This window comes from Chlorocebus sabaeus, chromosome 3 (assembly GCF_047675955.1).
Source record: "Chlorocebus sabaeus isolate Y175 chromosome 3, mChlSab1.0.hap1, whole genome shotgun sequence".
Classification (NCBI taxonomy): Eukaryota; Metazoa; Chordata; class Mammalia; order Primates; family Cercopithecidae; genus Chlorocebus; species Chlorocebus sabaeus.
In genome coordinates, this window is record NC_132906.1 from 14,404,424 (window position 1) to 14,425,111 (window position 20,688).

The window sequence follows — 20,688 nt, forward strand, 5'->3', positions numbered from 1 at the left end:
CTAGTTTACAATCCCACCAACAGTGTAAAAGTGTTCCTATTTCTCCACATCCTCTCCAGCACCTGTTGTTTCCTGACTTTTTAATGATTGCCATTCTAACTGGTGTGAGATGGTGTCTCATTGTGGTTTTGATTTGCATTTCTCTGATGGCCAGTGATGATGAGCATTTTTTCATGTGTCTGTTGGCTGTATGAATGTCTTCTTTTGAGAAATGTCTGTTCATATCCCATACTTCTTCTTACTTAATCTTCAGACCTGAACTCTGTCCTTTTTCCTAAGAATCTATTCTCCTTCTCCTCTGTCACTCATCAGGGCTCCCAGGGCAGCCTGGGCTTGCCTCCCCTGTGGTCCTGCTCCCTACGATGTGCACTGACACACTCATCGTCTTCATTTTGGGGGCTGCTAACTTCCTGAGGACAGTCTGGTATCTGACTTTGTATCCCTTGGCATAGAGTAAGCATTCAACAAATGTCTGTTAATTGTTTTTGTGGTATTGAATTGTAAAAGTAAAAAATTCAGAAGTGCTTTTCTTTCTCTAGACTAGGTTTCAGTTTTATACAAATGCCCTACTTATATATTCAGCAAATATTTTTACAGCCTCTATTAAGACTAAGTCACAGTCCTGACCTGCAGAGATTCACTCTGAACAGACAGACATACATAAATAATTGTGTGTTAAAATCTATAGTAAAGGAGAAAAATGTGCTGTGAGAATATGCAGGGCATTCGTTATGATTTAGGGAGTCTGGGAGGTGAAGGATTTAGATCCCTGCCCAAGGTTAGCATTCGGGGAGGATTTTCTCCTACATAGGGAGTAGCTCTCAGAACAGCTACTTCATTGTAACAATTCATGGGTTGCAGAATGGGTTCTGCATGTCACCAGGCAACCCTCCCGTGCACAGGACCTGCACACTTGACAAGAAAGTCATTGATGACTCCCTGAAAGTGGGAAAGGACAGAAAATCTTACATGGGGAGCAGGTGAAGAAAGATAGTAGGCGTTCACTTCCCCCTCAAATGTTTTGGTAATGATAAGAAGTAGAACTTAAAGGAGACAGCATGCTTTTCAGGATCAGAAAGATCTGTACATTTTTAAATCAGAGGGTAAGGAATTACTGGAAGGCAGGATTACCAGATAACTAAAAGGTAAATACTGGACTGAGATCCTTTGGGTCATGAAGGCATGTAAAGTAGATCACAAGGAAGAGGGAGTCAGTATAGTCTCAAAAGAAATAAACGTTCAGTGTTGAGAACTGACTGTCTTAATGAAAGGATAAAGTTAGTCACAATCTCGTCTTTATCCTGATGCTGATTGGGGAGCTCTTTTAAATATATATGCATATGTACTCTGCCTTAATCCAAAAAGGTCAGAGTTGGGACTCACTGAAGATAACTGCACAGAAGATTTCTAGAAATTTTATCCATTTCATAACATTTTCTAGAACATGTTAATACTTTAAGAAACAAAAGTAGAGTTAAGCAAAGCATGTTTGTTGACTCATTCCTTCAATAAACATTTAAAGGCTGCCTACTAAGTGCAAGACACTGATCTAGAGATTAAAACATGTTTAATTTTACCCCTGACTCCTCACTCCCACTTGAGTCCTTTTTCTGGGAAGTAAAAACAGGAGTAGCAGTATCTGTTGTTAGAGAGACATTTAGCTGTTAATGATATATGAAGCTAGGTATTAGACATTTGCTAACCAGGGCAGCATTAACAATAAAATTACTTTTGTTTCCCAAATAATTCTCAAGAGTTTGTTATTAAAAATGTGAACCTAACCAGAAATGGTCTGTTCCCCTTTTATAATCATAAATCTTGCATTGGGGAAAAAAAGTAGGATGTAAATGCATCATATGTGAATAAAATTTAAATAGTCACACTTTACTTATGAGTGGACACCATGCAAATAAATGTATACATAAAAATTGGACAGCACTTAAAGAGATTTAATAACTCATCCTATTGCTCTGCAGATAAAAGAACCAAAGTCCCATTTACGCGATGGCTAAAATATGGCAGATAATGATGCATTCACCTTTAATATTGCTAATAAATTTGCAGGTTCACATTTTTATTGATAAACATTTTCTTGAAATGCAGTGTAGGAGGGCAGATTTTCCAATTTAAGTACTTTATAAATTAGAATTGTAGATAGCAATGAGATTAGCGGTGGTGCTATGTCAAGAGCCATCTACCAACTTACCTGTGCTTCTACAAGCACCTAGCTATGATTTTCATATTTCACTTTTATGTGCAACCAAATTGCATACAATTTAGGGAAAAAAATAGCATGGTAGCAGAGTAATGATCATAGTAAATATCATGCTTCTCCTTGTTGACATAAATTACATATACTATTTCAGAAAAATATTTTTGTTAGTCTAGTTTAATATATTGAAAGATTTTGCCTATAGAATTTATGTATAGAGGAAATACTTAAGTTTCTTTTAAGATTATCTCTTTGACACACACAAGAAAGGTATATTGTACAGTCCAGACAGTTTGAGGGCTAAAATTTTTTTTATTCATTGGAAGCTATAAAATCTCATTTCCAGCTACATAGGCTTTAATGAAATAGTGTGTAGCTCAGGATCCAGAAAGATTTCTTTCTTCTTTGGGTGAGTTCTCTCTCAAATTTCAGGGAAAAATTTTGAGAAAATGAATTTATACGTTAAAAATAATATTCCAGAATTCATCTTAAAATAGCGTAGAAAGCTAAAATATATTTTTGTAACGAAAGTTTTGTTATATTTAATTATGCTATAAAAGCTTGGTGTTCTTTCTACTGATTGTCCTCTGAATTAATTGGAACCTATAACTTTCTGAATTTTATTTTGTATAATTGGTAGGCTTTATATCTCGTTCTTTTTTTCCCTGTTAAGATTCCAGAAACTTATTTCATTAGAGACCCCCATACGTTCCTTCTTACAAAGGACTTTATTAAGGTATATGTGCTGTATTTAGTGTGGAAAGTGTTCTTTGGTCTTTAGCTGCATGCATGTATTCACAGGTTAGCTTTTCCACATTTAACCCCAGCTTCTGGAAATAAGAATAGTGACTGGGTTAACTGAAGCATGTTTGGAAGGAGAAGCAAAGCTTGTCTACAAAATACTAACACTTGGATGATTCTGCACCCTGAGAAAAGAGCACCCGTTGAATTTTCTGGACTTTTTTTCATGGCTGACTTGGGATACACTTGCATTGTCAAAGAGTGTGTTGGCCTCTCTCTTTGATGCATATTGATTATGACAATCACCCTCCTTCCCCTGCAGGCCATGGAGGCACAGATACAGAACTTTGGACAGACGCCATCTCAGTTGCTTATTGAGCCACATCCGCCTCGGAGCTCTGCCATGCACCTGGTAAGACATATCAGCATGTTGAGGGGTTTTTTTTCTTTCTTTTGTACCTGGGAATAGAGCAAATAAAATAGTGATTTTAACAGCATATTTTAAAAGTTTTCTCGATTTATTGGTTAACTCTTCAGCCTAAGTACAAACTAATACCCTAGGGAGAGACCGAGAAGGGAGTGTAAATCTACCTTTAAGTCTTACTTAAACGACCCCACTTTTGGATTCAAAAAAATAGCCATCTTCTCTATGTATGCCTCTACATAAACTCATTCATGCACACACAGGCATAGAGACACACACTGACACCAGAATTAGACTGTATTTGTAAGTTACAGTGAAAAATATATTGCAGACACAATATGATATTGCTAAATTTCAGGGCAAGATACAGTAGTATCTTATAGTTCTTTTGAAGAAAAGGAAAGAAATATAAAGGTAATTTATGGTTATTGCAGAGAGGTTGTTGAACAGAGTGGTTAAGAGTAAGGGCCCCAGAGTCAGACAGGCCAAACACCATCTCTGCACTAGCTAGTAAATGACTTGGGCAAGGTATTTAACCTCTCTGTGTTTGCATTTCAGCATCTATAAAATAGAGGTAAAAATAGTACCTACTACTGAGAATTGAATGATTCAATACTGTATAGCACTTAGACCAGCAACTGTCATACAATAAGTTCTTAATAAATGTTAGCTGACATCATCATAATTAGCTACTGGTTAAACCTCTTATTCCCCCTTTTCTAAGGGAATCATATTTTTTTCATTTTAATCTGAATTAAAAGTCCATTTCCATTAAAAAAGTTTCTTTACAGATTATTAGCAAATAGTAAACATTTTCTTCTTTAAGTAATTTGAAAAAGGTAAAATTTTTATGAGCAATTTCTTTAGCATTTATTTATTTTTTTTAATTTATTTATTATTATTATACTTTATAGCATTTATTTTTAAACTGATTTTTCACTATTTTTTTACTGAAGTAAAAAATACTTGAAGGTAAAAATGTGTTCACAAGATGAACTTCAAGACAACAAGTACTCTAATTTTAGAGTAAAGAGCTCTGGAATATGGTCCATAATGTCTGTGTAAACAAATGTATAAGCTGTTATTTCGTGATGGAAGTATTAATCACACCTTTCATTTACTCTGTCATTTAACGAATTTTTATTGAGCCCTTTCTGTGTGTCAGATCTGATGCTAAGCACTGGAGATACGGTCACAAATACTTTCTCTAACCTTTCAAGAAATCAGTAGTCAAACTTTTGGGAAACACATAAATGCTTTTTTTTTTTTTTTTTAAGACAGAGTCTCACTCTGTCACCCAGGCTGGAGTGCAGTGACGCAATCTCAGCTTACTGCAACCTTCGCCTCCCAAGTTCAAGCAATTGTCCTGCCTCAGCTTCCTGAGTAACTTGGATTACAGGTGTGCACCACCACCCCTGGCTAATTTTTGTATTTTTAGTAAAGACAGGGTTTCACCATGTTGGTCAGGCTGGTCTCGAACTCCTGATCTTGTGATCTGCCCGCCTCGGCCTCCCAAAATGCTGGGATTGCAGGTGTGAGCCACTGCACCTGACCTAAATGCATTTGTTTTAAACCTTTTTTTAAGATAAGGTCTTACTCTGTTACACAGGCTAGAATATAGTGGCATGATCATGGCTCACTACAGCCTCAAACTCCTGGGCTCACACGATCTTTCTTCCCCAGCCTTCTTAGTAGCTGGGACTACAGGTGTGTGCCACCATGTCTGGCTAATTTTTTTAAATTTTTTGTAGAGATTGGGTTTCACTATGTTTCCCAGGCTGGTCTTGAACTCCTGGGGACCCTCAGTCTCCCAAAGTGCTGGGAATACAGGCATAAGCCGCCATGCCTGGTGTGTGTTTAAACTCTTTTTTTTTCTTTAACCTTCCTACAACAGCTCAGCCAAACAGCTTCGTCCCCCTTGGTTAGTCACTAATGAACTCTCTTGACTGCAGTTGGTTCTTCTATATGACTAAACAGAAAGGTTTGCACCAAGCTCAGGCTGTTGCCATATAAACCCTCAGCCACATTGTAGACACAGAGATGTGGCCTTTGAGCCTCACCATTTTTAATAAACTGTCCAGGAGGATATCTCTAACACTTTATTTTATGAAATGCTTTGGCAGAAGAGTTTTATTCCTGTGTTAGTTTTCTGTGTTTAATAATAATAATAAAAATATTTATCCTGGAGATATGCCCAGTCAGAATTCATTACTTTCCTAGGGGAAGTTGTTAGAGACTGAATTGGCATGAAACTGTTTATAAAGAAAATCTAGGCTTTCTAAGTTCATGTAGCAGAGAATTCATATATACTGCAAACCATCATGAAACATGTATGAAAGCTAAATCATGGTTATTTCCAACCTCCCTACTTTATGTTTTTAATATGGTGGTATTTGTAGTGTTTTGTAGGACTTATAGTATCCACTTTCTGTCAAGTTGTATGCTGGATGTTTACAAAACAGAGGCTAAAAACAGAAAGAAGAAAGCACATGTACACACGAGGGGGAACAGCACCCACTGGGGCCTGTCGTGGGGTTGGGGGTGGCAGGAGGGGAGCATCAAGAAGAATAGCTAATATATGCAGGGCTTACTACCTCGGTGATGGGTTGATCTGTGCAGCAAACCACCATCACTCATGTTTACCTATGTAACAACCTGCATGTCCTGCACGTGTATCCTGGAACTTAAAATAATTTTTTAAAAAAGAAGAAGAAAAAGCATTGGCCCTGCGTAAGCTCCCAGCCTAGAAGGAAGAAACAAGGCTTCAACCATAAACAGTCAGTGCCAGAGCAGAACCTGGGGAGCACTGCCAGGGAAGCGCTCGGCCGCTTTGTGGAGGCTATTGTATTTTAATTATTTAGACTGTAGTCATGACCCCAGATCAACCAGATATAAATGAAAGTATTAGTCAATTCACTTTATATTTCATGTAAAAAATGTGAGTCACTGATTTGACTGACTTTCCCACCAAACTGATTTTTAAGCTGCATTGAATAACTGTGTTACATCGTGTGGGTGTGTCTGTGAGCTAACTTTTCACATTGCATTGTGGCGATACTTGAATTGAGGCTGGTCTTTAATGATTCTGTGTCCCTGTATTACTGACTTCACATAATTCTTATTCTCTAGTCTCTGTGCCATCCCCAAGTCAAAGCTGCTCGATTTGGGGCAGACATTCACCAGTATGAAAGTTTAGGTGGGATGGGCGCCGTAGCTCACGCCTGTAATCCCAGCACTTTGGGAGGCCGATGCGGGCGGATCACGAGGTCAGGAGATCCAGACCATCCTGGCTAACATGGTGAAACCCCATCTCTACTGAAAATACAAAACATTAGCCAGGTGTGGTGGCGGGCACCTGTAGTCCCAGCTACTCGGGAGGCTGAGGCAGGAGAATGACGGGAACCCGGGAGGCGGAGCTTGCAGTGAGCTGAGATCCCGCCACTGCACTCCAGCCTGGGGGACAGAACGAGACCCCGTCTCAAAAAAAAGAAAAACAAAGTGTAGGTGGCCTTTCCTCCTTGTGTGTGCTCGTGCTAATCTTGTCTGTTTAACCTTATTCTCCCTAGGCCTTTCACTAACTGTGTTATTCCTTTTGTCTTCCTCTGTTCTCTTCCCTTTCTATTCAACAGTGTTTCCTTCCACAGAGTCCGCTCATGTTTAAAGATCAGATGCAACAGGATGTGATAATGGTGCTGAAGTTTCCTTCAAATTCTCCAGTAACCCATGTGGCAGCCAACACCCTGCCCCACTTGACCATCCCCGCAGTGGTGACAGTAACTTGCAGCCGACTGTTTGCAGTGAATAGATGGCACAACACAGTAGGTATGTGTGCCTGAGCAAATTGCTCACTAAAGATTTCTTAAAAGCTACAATGAAGGTAAAAAAGTGTGCTGGGATTAGCTCATATTCCACATAATCTACAAAAAACAGCAGACTAAATAACTTATTGTCAAACCCAACTGAGTGACTCCTATCTGTCTTCTTCATTTCTGCTGTATGTTAGTGCCTCATAAGATGCTTGGATGATAGTTAAGTACTCAATAAATATTTGACAAATTGAAGCAGTTCTACCAATAATTCAGGTTCTCCTACTCTATTCTTCTATTGCCTAACTGCAAAAAAATGCACCCCACTTTTTTCCTATATCAAACAGAAGTGAGTTTGAATGTGGGTTTCTGTATGCTGGCTTCAAATCCTCTTTTCTCTTTATCAGTAATTTACAAGCAAATATTTGAATGACTATTATGTGTCAAGTAGTCCTAAGCACTGTATATACAGCAATAAACAAAACAAGCACCAGCTCTATTTTTGCAGAGCTTAGAATCTTTGCAAAAACACAAAATCTAAATTCTCCAGTGATTTCATATTTCACATGTGTTTCTTCAAAGTCACTCCTGAAAGTACCAGCCAATACATCTTGAAGCGACACAATGCTGTGGCAAACATTTAGACATATTGCAGGAGTTCAAGACCAGCCTGGTCAAGATGGTGAAACCCATCTCTACTAAAACTACAAAAATTAGCCAAGCACAGTGGCAGGCACTTGTAATCCCAGCTACTCGGGAGGCTGAGGTGGGAGAATCGCTTAAACCCGGGTGGCAGAGGTTTCAGTGAGCTGAGATCGCGCCACTGTACTCCAGCCTGGGCAAGAGAGTGAGACTTCATCTTGGGGGAAAAAAAAAAAAAAACATCTAGACATATTGATCCTTAACCAGGGCAGAAGTGGATATGACCAAAAGATTTAGTTGGCCCAATTCACCACTTGAGATCTCCCAGGAAGCCGAGGACTCCCCCAGTCTCCAGAGTTGAGTAGCTGAGTCATGCCGAAATAACCTGAATCTTTGTATTCCACTGACCTCTACATTGCTCTAAAAAATACAGTGATTTGTACCATAGCTTTATCTCCTAAGAGTTTCTAAGTGCACTTATTTTAAGGTTATTGGTGATATTATCAACATAAGGTAATGCTACTTCCATTCAATCAGAGATAGGCAGCAAATATCTTAAGGAAAATTTATGACTATATTATTATCAGGAGACAGCCTCTAGAAATGTTTTGCATTGAGAAAAACTATGAAGGACTAAAGTTTTGCTTAAAATTGTTCAAAAGTGTTGTATATATTATATAATCACATATGAAAAACTATGACTAATGAACTTCATCAAGCCCTAAACATTAATCCTCTGAAAGTAGCTTTTAGTGACATTAAGATTTTAGGTGTGGCCCAATTTTACACCTTCAATTTACTTGTCATGTGTTGAAAAAAAGGCCCCCTTGGATGGGAGCCCCAGCTTCCTCTGTCCTGCCCCAGGTGAGCCCAGGCTCATACCCATCCCTGCTTGGAAGCATAGCCCTTTCATTGATTTCAGGCTGATTGATTGCTCAGTAACCTTAGCTTTTTGATGGGTTCAATAAATGTTACGATCTTCTATTTATCCATCTTTTTCTCATCATTAGAACAGAAACAAAACTCTTTCCAGCCTTCTACATCATAAGTGGAAACCTGAAGTCCCTGTTGTGATTGTTTTGTAAAGCTATCTACAGAGACGCATAGTATAACTGAATCAGAGAAATTTACCAAATAATTTTTAAGCAAATATGTGCTTTGTAAAATCATCATCAAACACTGCCCATTAGGAAATTCCTTCTTTTTGAGAATTTTATGTTTTTCTCTCTTTTCTTAATCTTTAGGCCTCAGAGGAGCTCCAGGATACTCCTTGGATCAAGCCCACCATCTTCCCATTGAAATGGATCCATTAATTGGTATGTTAATAAAAAAGAATAAATTTTCATGGATACTATCCACATATTCATGTATAGTTATTTTTCATAAGATAGTTAAATCATTTTTTTACCACAAGATTAATTGACTAATAATATCAAATTATCATCAAGGAGCTGTGTAAATCATAGTATGACATCTAAGAACTTTTTGTTATTAAAGCAATTGTTTCTTGACATTTTTGGAGGTCATTTAAGTTGGTTATAAGTAAGGGGAATAATTCCAAACTGTATATTCTTTCAGCCTAAAATGTTCTCTAACAGCTCAGTATTATTTAAAATATAAGGATTCAAAAAGATTTTTAAAGGCTGGGGGAGGGACAGCATTAGGAGGAATACTTAATGTAAATGACGAGTTGATGGGTGCAGCAAACCAACATGGCACATGTATACCTATGTAACAAACCTGCATATTGTGCACATGTACCCCAGAACTTAAATTAAAAAAAAAAACAAAAAGGCCGGGCACGGTGACTCACGCCTGTAATCCCAGCACTTTGGGAGGCCAAGACGGGTGGAATCATGAGGTCAGGAGATGGAGACCATCCTGGCTAACACGATGAAACCCTGTCTCTACTAAAAATACAAAAAAATTAGCCAGGCCTTGGTGGCAGGCGCCTGTAGTCCCAGCTGCTCGGGAGGCTGAGGCAGGAGAATGGCATGAACCCGGGAGGCAGAGCTTGCAGTGAGCCGAGATCGTGCCACTGCACTCCAGCCTGGGTGACAGAGCGAGACTCAAAAAAAAAAAAAAAAAAAGGAAACTCATATTGAAGAGCATCTTTTCTGGCAGTCTTTATCATTGAATTTTTTTAAACTAACATGTTGTAAAGCAAATGTTTCATATGAATTGCAAACTGATGAGCTCTAACTCTTTGCAGCAGACATTCAAAATATTTTTAAATAATCATGTACATATGTATTAGCCATTTGATCCAGAGCTAGCTTCTTAGTCCTTCTAGGCCCTTCCAGTTTCGTATCTGTAAGACAGTTTTTAATAATGTTTGTTCTATATGTATCATTGAATGATAAGATAAATTAGAAAAAAATTGAAAATGCTACGAAAAGTTATTAAGCTACATATTAAAGTCATGGTGTTTTATTCTTTGATTCTTGTTTTGTTTTTTGTTTGTTTTTTTGTTTTGAGATGGAGTCTCACTGTGTCACCCAGGAGGGAGTGCAGTGATGCAATCTCGGGCCACTGCAACCTCCGCCTCCCAGGTTAAACCAATTCCCCCACCTCAGCCTCCCGAGTAGCTGGGATTACAGGGGTGCACAACCACACCTAGCTAATTTTTGTATTTTTAGTAGAGACAGGATTTCACCGTGTTGGCCAGTCAGGTCTCGAACTCCTGACCTCAAGTGATCCACCTGCCCAGCCGTCCCAAAGTGCTGGGATTACAGACGTGAGCCACCACGCCCAACCTCTTATTCTTAGATTCAAATTCATCCTTCGTCTTTGAACCTGGAAATAAGATAAGATACAGGCATTTCAATTAGTTACTTATACCCATACACAAAATACCATTTACATTGGGAGCTTATAAGGTTTAGGATTAAGAATATTATTAGTCTAGTGTAGCTATTTCTCTTTCCAGCAGACATTGACAATCAAATATACAGCTAGTGTGTAACCATGGAAAAATTAATAGGTCTATTCTAATTAGTAAAGGACCAATTGTATAGTTTTCATGTGGCCTGGGATCTTTGGTCTTTTTTTCCTGACGTTTTTGTATAATTTTTTTATTGCTTATGTTTCCTAGTAGTTATTTTTATAGTGTTAGTAGATGTCTACAAATAGTAGTACTTATATTTAACTGGTGTTAGAGAGTGGTGGTGACCGTCTACATCTGCATTTCTGTTTAAGAATTCAGCCCAGGGATTTATCCTGAAAGGATGGCGTGCAGTAAGGGACAGGCTGGCATGCAGACAGGCACTGGGGAAATCAGATGGTGTCTCTGAGTTCCTGACTTTATTCAGATTCAATCCCAGGGCTCTGCACTGATTCTTTGCCTGTCTCTTTCCTCACCAGTCCCTCTCGCATCTTTTTTGTTCCTCTCCTCCCCTGCTAGCCCATTCTGGAAAGGTCTTCTGTCTGTTGACAATCCAGGCCTATAAAGCTGCTGACCTGAAGCTCCCTGTGGGGCTACCCACATAACAACATCCCTTGCTCAAATCTCTACCCTCCTTTTTCACAGGAATTATAAAAATACCATCTGAAAATGACGGACTGGGGCAAATATTAATATATCTCTTCCTTAATAACATACTTTATACAATATTTAGTTCTCATGTGATTCTTATAAACTAATGAACTTGTGTGTAGTAAGCACCTAAAGAATTAAATGCATTAAAATATTGTATTATGTTGTAAATTAATTTTCTTGAATTCCTCATATTGTTTTTATTTATTGGTGGAGGGAGAACTGAAATTTCTGGCAGAATTTTAAAATATATAATATGGTTCATAAATAATCACTGCTACTAAGGAAATCTTTATTCCTCAAGGGAGAATCTTAATAATCTCATACCATTTAAAAAAACTATTTCTGGATAAATGAAGCATGAAAGTATTGTTTTCCTTCTATGAGTGCTTGGAGAAACTCATATGGAATCTTTCTTCAAATTTTTTTTTCCATTTAGCCAATAATTCTGGTGTAAACAAACGGCAGATCACAGACCTCGTTGACCAGAGTATACAAATCAATGCACATTGTTTTGTGGTCACAGCAGATAATCGCTATATTCTTATCTGTGGATTCTGGGATAAGAGCTTCAGAGTTTATTCTACAGAAACAGGTAATCCTATGAAACACCGTATTCTCTTCAAAATGACTATTGTTAAAACCAAAGCTGAATATGAAATCATACTTGATGTAGGCATTTTTATCATTTGCCAACAGCTGAATATGAAATCATACTTGATGTAGGCATTTTTATCATTTGCCAACTTGAATAGTCAAGATTCAAATTAAATGTTCACATTGTAAGTGAAGTAACTATAACTTCATCTATTCCAAACATTAGCATGATCCCTGAGTTCATAGGACAAATAGGGCTATTTTTCCCTTCACACAAATTCATATGCAGTAAAAGATCCTGAAACTCCCCTTCTGGCCCAAACCCTGAAGAGAAAAATCATGATCATGTTATTTAATAAAGTCTTTTCCTTAAAAATCTCAAGTGACATTCTTGTATCAATTTTCAAAAGCAATGCAAGAAAGCAACCTGTAGCCAGATTTGAATAACATTGTAACTTTATCAGCCTATAGATGAACTTTTCACAAAACTGGTAAAATAAAATAAAAAATATGGTAAAATTTTTAAAATCTGATAAAGTTACACTTATTACCATTTGAAGAAAAAGATTAAATGAAGCAAACCTGTCATTTCTGTGTTGCAGGGAAATTGACTCAGATTGTATTTGGCCATTGGGATGTGGTCACCTGCTTGGCCAGGTCTGAGTCATACATTGGTGGAGACTGCTACATTGTGTCCGGATCTCGAGATGCCACCCTGCTGCTCTGGTACTGGAGTGGGCGGCACCATATCATAGGAGACAACCCTAATAGCAGTGAGTGTTTGTATCAAATTGTCCTTTCAAACTATATAAATACATATTTAAATATATTTTGCCGTTTTGATTTTCCTAATAGTTTTTTCCTAAGGTGTAAGGATTTTAAAACATGAAAGCTTAAGTGGCCAGAATCTGTACTGGAACACAGCTATGTTCAAAGTGTTAAAAGGAGCAGTACTATCACCTTCAACAAGGAGAGACTTCCAGATCCCCTCAACAATCCCCTACCCAGATCCTCTGCTCAGCAGCCCGGTCTCCAAATGTCCACGTCCTTCAGCTTCATCTAGTCCATTAAACCTCATATGATTTCTTTCAGCTGAAAATAATCCCTCCCTTCTCTGAATTTTTAGAAATTTTATCTGTGTCTCAGTCAGGGCACTCATTACTGTAGTAAATTTCTGCGTTTATTCATTTAGCAGTGAGTACCCGCTTCACATGAGGCATGGTTGGGGATGCAAAAACTGAATAAGACAGTTTCCTTGCTTGGGAGGATTCCTCAAGTGATTGTTATTCCACAGTGCACCCTAAGATATCTGATAGGAAGAAAGTGTCAGGGGAGGCTGGACTCCTTCGTGAAATAATTTTGGAGTACATTGTTTATACTCAAATATTCTACATAAGCTCTGAAAGTCTTACACAAATAAATTTGTTGATGCTTTTTTAATCCACAGCCTCTCAAACTTCTTTCTCCAAGGAAACTTGTATTTATGTAAGAGAAGTTAATTATTAGTTCTTGGACTGCTGCCCCAAGAAAACACTGAAGTGGATAATGAGTGTCTGTCTTTCCATCTTAAGTTCCTGTCATAGTGATATACATAATAGGTTTCCAGTAAATTAAATGACTGGAGAGCTGGATAAGAGATTGCCTAGAAATAATTACTGCTTTTAATTACTAAACTTTCAATAGTTCATTCAAATGCATGGCTTTCCTGTAAAATATAGAAAGGTTTCTGTGAAGTGATAATGGCAAGTACACAAACCAGGATTATTGAGATTGTCACAGCTTACACAGCACTCCAAAATAAACTGAAACATGAATTTAGGGAATACTTATAACCCAACAGAGATAAAAGTTTTCCAGGAAACCTGTGCATCTACAACTAAAATACTGTGAGAGTAGATAAGAAATCTACAAGATGCCGTGTTACATTGCTTGGCCTGCTGCTGCCTCTCTGGGCAGTTCTAACCTGTGAGACAGCAAGGGGTGGAAATCGAATTGCACCTCCACCCTTCATGTCCCACTCCATCCCCCCAACTCTTATGCATTTTGACAGGAATACTGCAAAAGTAGGAAATGGCTTTGGTTGGATAAGAACAAAGGCTCCTGCTTTAAAAACTTTTTGGGGGTGGAGCAAGATGGCTGAATAGGAACAGCTCCAGTCTCCAACTCCCGGCGCAAGCGATACAGAAGACAGGTGATTTCTCCATTTTCAACTGAGGTACTGGGTTCATCTCACTAGGGAGTGCCAGACAATCAGTGCTGGTCAGCTGCTGCAGCCCGACCAGCAAGAGCTGAAGCAGGGCGAGGCATCGCCAAACCTGTAAGGCACAAGGGGGAAGGGAATCCCTTTTCCTAGCCAGGGAAACTGAGACACACAACACCTGGAAAATCGGGTAACTCCCACCCCAATACTGCGCTCTACCAAGGATCTTAGCAAACGGGCACACCAGGAGACTATATCCCACACCTGACCGGGAGGGTCCCACGCCCAGGGAGCCTCCCTCATTGCTAGCACAGCAGTCTGCAGTCTCATGGCAAGGCAGCAGCGAGGCTGGGGGAGGGGCACCGGCCATTGCTGAGGCTTAAGTAGATAAAGCGGCTGGGAAGCTCGAACTGGGTGGAGCTCACAGCAGCTCAAGGAGTCCTGCCTGTCTCTGTAGACTCCACCTCTGGGGATAGGGCACAGCTAAACAACAACAACAACAACAAAAAGCAGCTGAAACCTCTGCAGACGCAAATGACTCTGTCTGACAGCTTTGAAGTGAGCAGTGGATCTCCCAACACGGAGGCTGAGATCTGAAAATGGACAGACTACCTGCTCAAGTGGGTCCCTGACCCCTGAGTAGCCTAACTGGGAGACATCCCCCACTAGGGGCAGACCGACACCTCACACATCACACGGTGGAGTACACCCCTGAGAGGAAGCTTCTATAGCAGGAATCAGACAGGTGCACTCGCTATTCAGCAATATTCCATCTTCTGCAGCCTCTGCTGCTGATACCCAGGCAAACAGGGTCTGGAGGGGACCTCAAGCAATCTCCAACAGACCTACAGCTGAGGCTCCTGACGGTTAGAAGGAAAACTAACAAACAGGAAGGACACCCACACCAAAACCCCATCAGTACGTCACCATCATCAAAGACCAGAGGCAGATAAAACCACAAAGATGGGGAAAAAGCAGGGCAGAAAAGCTGGAAATTCAAAAAATAAGAGCGCCTCGCCCCCTGCAAAGGAACGCAGCTCATCGCCAGCAACGGATCAAAGCTGGACGGAGAATGACTTTGACAAGATGAGAGAAGAAGGATTCAGTCCATCAAACTTCTCAGAGCTAAAGGAGGAATTACGTACCCAGTGCAAAGAAACTAAAAGTCTTGAAAAAAAAGTGGAAGAATTGATAACTAGAATAATTAATGCAGAGAAGGCCATAAACGAATGGACAGAGATTAAAACCATGACACGAGAAATATGTGACAAATGCACAAGCTTCAGTAACCGACTCGATCAACTGGAAGAAAGAGTATCAGTGATTGAGGATCAAATGAATGAAATGAAGCGAGAAGAGAAATCTAAAGAAAAAAGAAGACAAAGAAATGAACAAAGCCTGCAAGAAGTATGGGATTATGTAAAAAGACCAAATCTACGTCTGATTGGGGTGCCTGAAAGTGAGGGGGAAAATGGAACCAAGTTGGAAAACACTCTTCAGAATATCATCCAGGAGACTTCCCCAACCTAGCAGGGCAGGCCAACATTCAAATTCAGGAAATACAGAGAATGCCACAAAGATACTCCTCGAGAAGAGCAACTCTAAGACACCTAATTGCCAGATTCACCAAAGTTGAAATGAAGGAAAAAATCTTAAGGGCAGCCAGAGAGAAAGGTCGGGTTACCCACAAAGGGAAGCCCATCAGGCTAAGAACAGATCTCTCAGCAGAAACTGTACAAGCCAGAAGAGAGTGGGGGCCAATATTCAACATTCTTAAAGAAAAGAATTTTCAACCCAGAATTTCATATCCAGCCAAACTAGGCTTCCTAAGTAAAGGAGAAATATAATCCTTTACAGATAAGCAAATGCTTAGAGATTTTGTCACCACCAGGCCTGCCTTACAAGAGACCCTGAAGGAAGCACTAAACATGGAAAGGAACAACCGGTACCAGCCATTGCAAAAACATGCCAAAATGTAAAGACCATCGAGGCTAGGAAGAAACTGCATCAACTAACAAGCAAAATAACATCATAATGGCTGGATCAAGTTCACACATAACAATATTAACCTTAAATGTAAATGGACTAAATGCTCCAATTAAAAGACACAGACTGGCAAACTGGATAAAGAGTCAGACCCATCAGTTAGCTGTATTCAGGAGACCCATCTCACATGCAGAGACATACATAGACTCAAAATAAAGGGATGGAGGAAGGTCTACCAAGCAAATGGAGAACACAAAAAAGCAGGGGTTGCAATACTAGTCTCTGATAAAACAGACTTTAAACCATCAAAGATCAAAAGAGACAAAGAAGGCCATTACATAATGGTAAATGGATCAATTCAACAGGAAGAGCTAACTATCCTAAATATATATGCACCCAATACAGGAGCACCCAGATTCATAAAGCAAGTCCTTAGAGACTTAAAAAGACACTTAGACTCCATACAATAATAATGGGAGACTTCAACACCCCACTGTCAACATTAGATAGATCAACGAGACAGAAAGTTAACAAGGATGTCCAGGAACTGAACTCATCTCTGCAGAAAGCAGACCTAATAGACACCTACAAAACTCTCCACCCCAAATCAACAGAATATACATTCTTCTCGGCACCACATCACACTTATTCCAAAATTGACCACATAATTGGAAGTAAAGCACTCCTCCGCAAATGTACAAGAACAGAAATTATAACAAACTGTCTCTCAGACCACAGTGCAATCAAACTAGAACTCAGGACTAAGAAACTCAATCAAAACCGCTCAACTACGTGGAAACTGAACAACCTGCTCCTGAATGACTAATGGGTAATAACGAAATGAGGGCAGAAATAAAGATGTTCTTTGAAACCAATGAGAACAAAGATACAACATACCAGAATCTCTGGCACACATTTAAAGCAGTGTGTAGAGGGAAATTTATAGCACTAAATGCACACAAGAGAAACCTGGAAAGATCTAAAATTGACACTCTAACATCACAATTAAAAGAACTAGAGAAGCAAGAGCAAACACATTCAAAAGCCAGCAGAAGGCAAGAAATAACTAAGATCAGAGCAGAACTGAAGGAGATAGAGACACAAAAAACCCTCCAAAAAATCAATGAATCCAGGAGTTGGTTTCTTGAAAAGATCAACAAAATTGATAGACCGCTACGAAGACTAATAAAGAAGAAGAGAGAGAAGAATCAAATAGACGCGATAAAAAATGAGAAAGGGGATATCACCACCGACCCCACAGAAATACAAACTACCATCAGAGAATACTATAAACACCTCTACGCAAATAAACTAGAAAATCTAGAAGAAATGGATAATTTCCTGGACACTTACACTCTCCCAAGACTAAACCAGGAAAAAGCTGAATCCCTGAATAGGCCAATAACAGGCTCTGAAATTGAGGCAATAATTAATAGCCTACCAACGAAAAGAAGTCCAGGACCAGATGGATTCACAGCTGAATTCTACCAGAGGTACAAGGAGGAGCTGGTACCATTCCTTCTGAAACTATTCCAATCAATAGAAAAAGAGGGAATCCTCCCTAACTCATTTTATGAGGCCAACATCATCCTGATACCAAAGCCTGGCAGAGACACACACAAAAAAAGAGAATTTTAGACCAATCTCCCTGATGAACATCGATGCAAAAATCCTCAATAAAATACTGGCAAACTGGATCCAGCAGCACATCAAAAAGCTTATCCATCATGATCAAGTGGGCTTCATCCCTGGGATGCAAGGCTGGTTCAACATACGCAAGTCAATAAACGTAATGCAGCATATAAACAGAACCAAAGACAAAAACCACATGATTATCTCAATAGATGCAGAAAAGGCCTTTGACAAAATTCAACAGCCCTTCATGCTAAAAACGCTCAATAAATTCGGTACTGATGGAACGTATCTCAAAATAATAAGAGCTATTTATGACAAACCCACAGCCAATATCATACTGAATGGGCAAAAACTGGAAAAATTCCCTTTGAAAACTGGCACAAGACAGGGATGCCCTCTCTCACCACTCCTGTTCAACATAGTGTTGGAAGTTCTGGCTAGGGCAATCAGGCAAGAGAAAGAAATAAAGGGTATTCAGTTAGGAAAAGAAGAAGTCAAATTGTCCCTGTTTGCAGATGACATGATTGTATATTTAGAAAACCCCATTGTCTCAGCCCAAAATCTCCTTAAGCTGATCAGCAACTTCAGCAAAGTCTCAGGATACAAAATTAATGTGTAAAAATCACAAGCATTCTTATACACCACTAACAGACAAACAGAGAGCCAAATCATGAATGAACTTCCATTCACAATTGCTTCAAAGAGAATGAAATACCTAGGAATCCAACTTACTAGGGATGTAAAGGACCTCTTCAAGGAGAACTACAAACCACTGCTCAGTGAAATAAAAGAGGACACAAACAAATGGAAGAACATACCATGCTCATGGATAGGAAGAATCAATATCGTGAAAATGGCCATACTGCCCAAGGTAATTTATAGATTCAATGCCATCCCCATCAAGCTACCAATGAGTTTCTTCACAGAATTGGAAAAAACTGCTTTAAAGTTCATATGGAACCAAAAAAGAGCCCGCATTGCCAAGACAATCCTAAATCAAAAGAACAAAGCTGGAGGCATCACGCTACCTGACTTCAAACTATACTACAAGGCTACAGTAACCAAAACAGCATGGTATTGGTACCAAAACAGAGATATAGACCAATGCAACAGAACAGAGTCCTCAGAAATAATACCACACATCTACAGCCATCTGATCTTTGACAAACCTCAGAAAAACAAGAAATAGGGAAAGGATTCCCTATTGTATAAATGATGCTGAGAAAATTGGCTAGCCATAAGTAGAAAGCTGAAACTGGATCCTTTCCTTACTCCTTATACGAAAATTAATTCAAGATGGATTAGAGACTTAAATGTTAGACCTAATACCATTAAAACCCTAGAAGAAAACCTAGGTAATACCATTCAGGACACAGGCATGGGCAAGGACTTCATGTCTAAAACACCAAAAGCAACGGCAACAAAAGCCAAAATTGACAAATGGGATCTAATTAAACTAAAGAGCTTCTGCACAGCAAAATAAACTACCATCAGAGTGAACAGGCAACCTACAGAATGGGAGAAAATTTTTGCAATCTACTCATCTGATAAAGTACTAATATCCAGAACCTACAAAGAACTCAAACAAATTTACAAGAAAAGAACAAACAACCCCATCAAAAAGTGGGCAAAGGATATGAACAGACATTTCTCAAAAGAAGACATTCATACAGCCAACAGACACATGAAAAAATGCTTATCATCACTGGCCATCAGAGAAATGCAAATCAAAACCACAATGAGATACCATCTCACACCAGTTAGAATGGCAATCATTAAAAAGTCAGGAAACAACAGGTGCTGGAGAGGATGTGGAGAAATAGGAGCACTTTTACACTGTTGGTGGGATTGTAAACTAGTTCAACCATTGTGGAAAACAGTATGGCGATTCCTCAAGGATCTAGAACTAGAAGTACCATATGACCCAGCCATCCCATTACTGGGTATATACCCAAAGGATTATAAATCATGCTACTATAAAGACACATGCACACGTATGTTTATTGCGGCACTATTCACAATAGCAAAGACTTGGAATCAACCCAAATGTCCATCAGTGACAGACTGGATGAAGAAAATGTGGCACATATACACCATGGAATACTATGCAGCCATAAAAAGGGATGAGTTTGTGTCCTTTGTAGGGACATGGATGCAGCTGGAAACCATCATTGTCAGCAAACTATCGCAGGAGCAGAAAAACAAACACCGCATGTTCTCACTCATAGGTGGGAACTGAACAATGAGATCACTTGGACTCGGGAAGGGGAACATCACACACCAGGGCCTATAACGGGGAGGCGGGAGGGGGGAGGAATTGCATTGGGAGTTATACCTGATGTAAATGACGAGTTGATGGGTGCTGATGAGTTGATGGGCGCAGCACGCCAACATGGCACAGGTATACATATGTAACAAACCTGCACGTTATCCACATGTACCCTAGAGCTTAAAGTATAATTAAAAAAAGAAAGAACAAAGGCCCCATCGTAGTACAGGAGAGAATGGAAAAATCCATTTGAATGAGAAGATAGTGGAAGGTTGGATTAGATATCCAAATGTTATGTGAAGTTTTATTCCTGTTGCCCATAGCTAGAGTTGAACAGTGGATGAAGAAACTGTGTTGTAAAATAGCATATGCCTCTTGGCATAGCTACTGAAAAAGAGTGTCTATTGTACATATGAGTCTCTGTTCTAAATTTGAACAAGATGTGATCTTGATTTGATGGAAAAGATATTCAATGTTGCTTGATTTCCAACCAGTTCAAATAATTAGTTACCAATTCTTTGTTATTAACAAACATTATACTCTAAATACCAGTAAGATAATCTCCTTATTTACTCTTTTTTAAAGCTATGTCCTTAAAAAATTCGTTTTAACAGAATTCTAGTATGTCTATGTATGCATAT

At 39.2% G+C, this 20,688-nt stretch overlaps 1 protein-coding gene across 4 annotated transcripts in view; it reads left to right on the top strand.

Moving 5' to 3' along the window:
- NBEA (neurobeachin) overlaps positions 1-20,688 on the top strand; it is a 731,202-nt gene that overhangs the window by 695,428 nt on the left and 15,086 nt on the right. For 3 of the 4 annotated variants that reach the window (XM_073013354.1, XM_073013348.1, XM_073013355.1), the window contains 5 exons: positions 3,276-3,365; positions 7,007-7,199; positions 9,070-9,141; positions 11,800-11,955; positions 12,560-12,730. In XM_073013354.1, coding sequence (XP_072869455.1) covers positions 3,276-3,365; positions 7,007-7,199; positions 9,070-9,141; positions 11,800-11,955; positions 12,560-12,730 — 682 coding nt within the window. The remainder of the gene's footprint in view (positions 1-3,275; positions 3,366-7,006; positions 7,200-9,069; positions 9,142-11,799; positions 11,956-12,559; positions 12,731-20,688) is intronic. The other variant, XM_073013351.1, reaches the window with a different exon arrangement.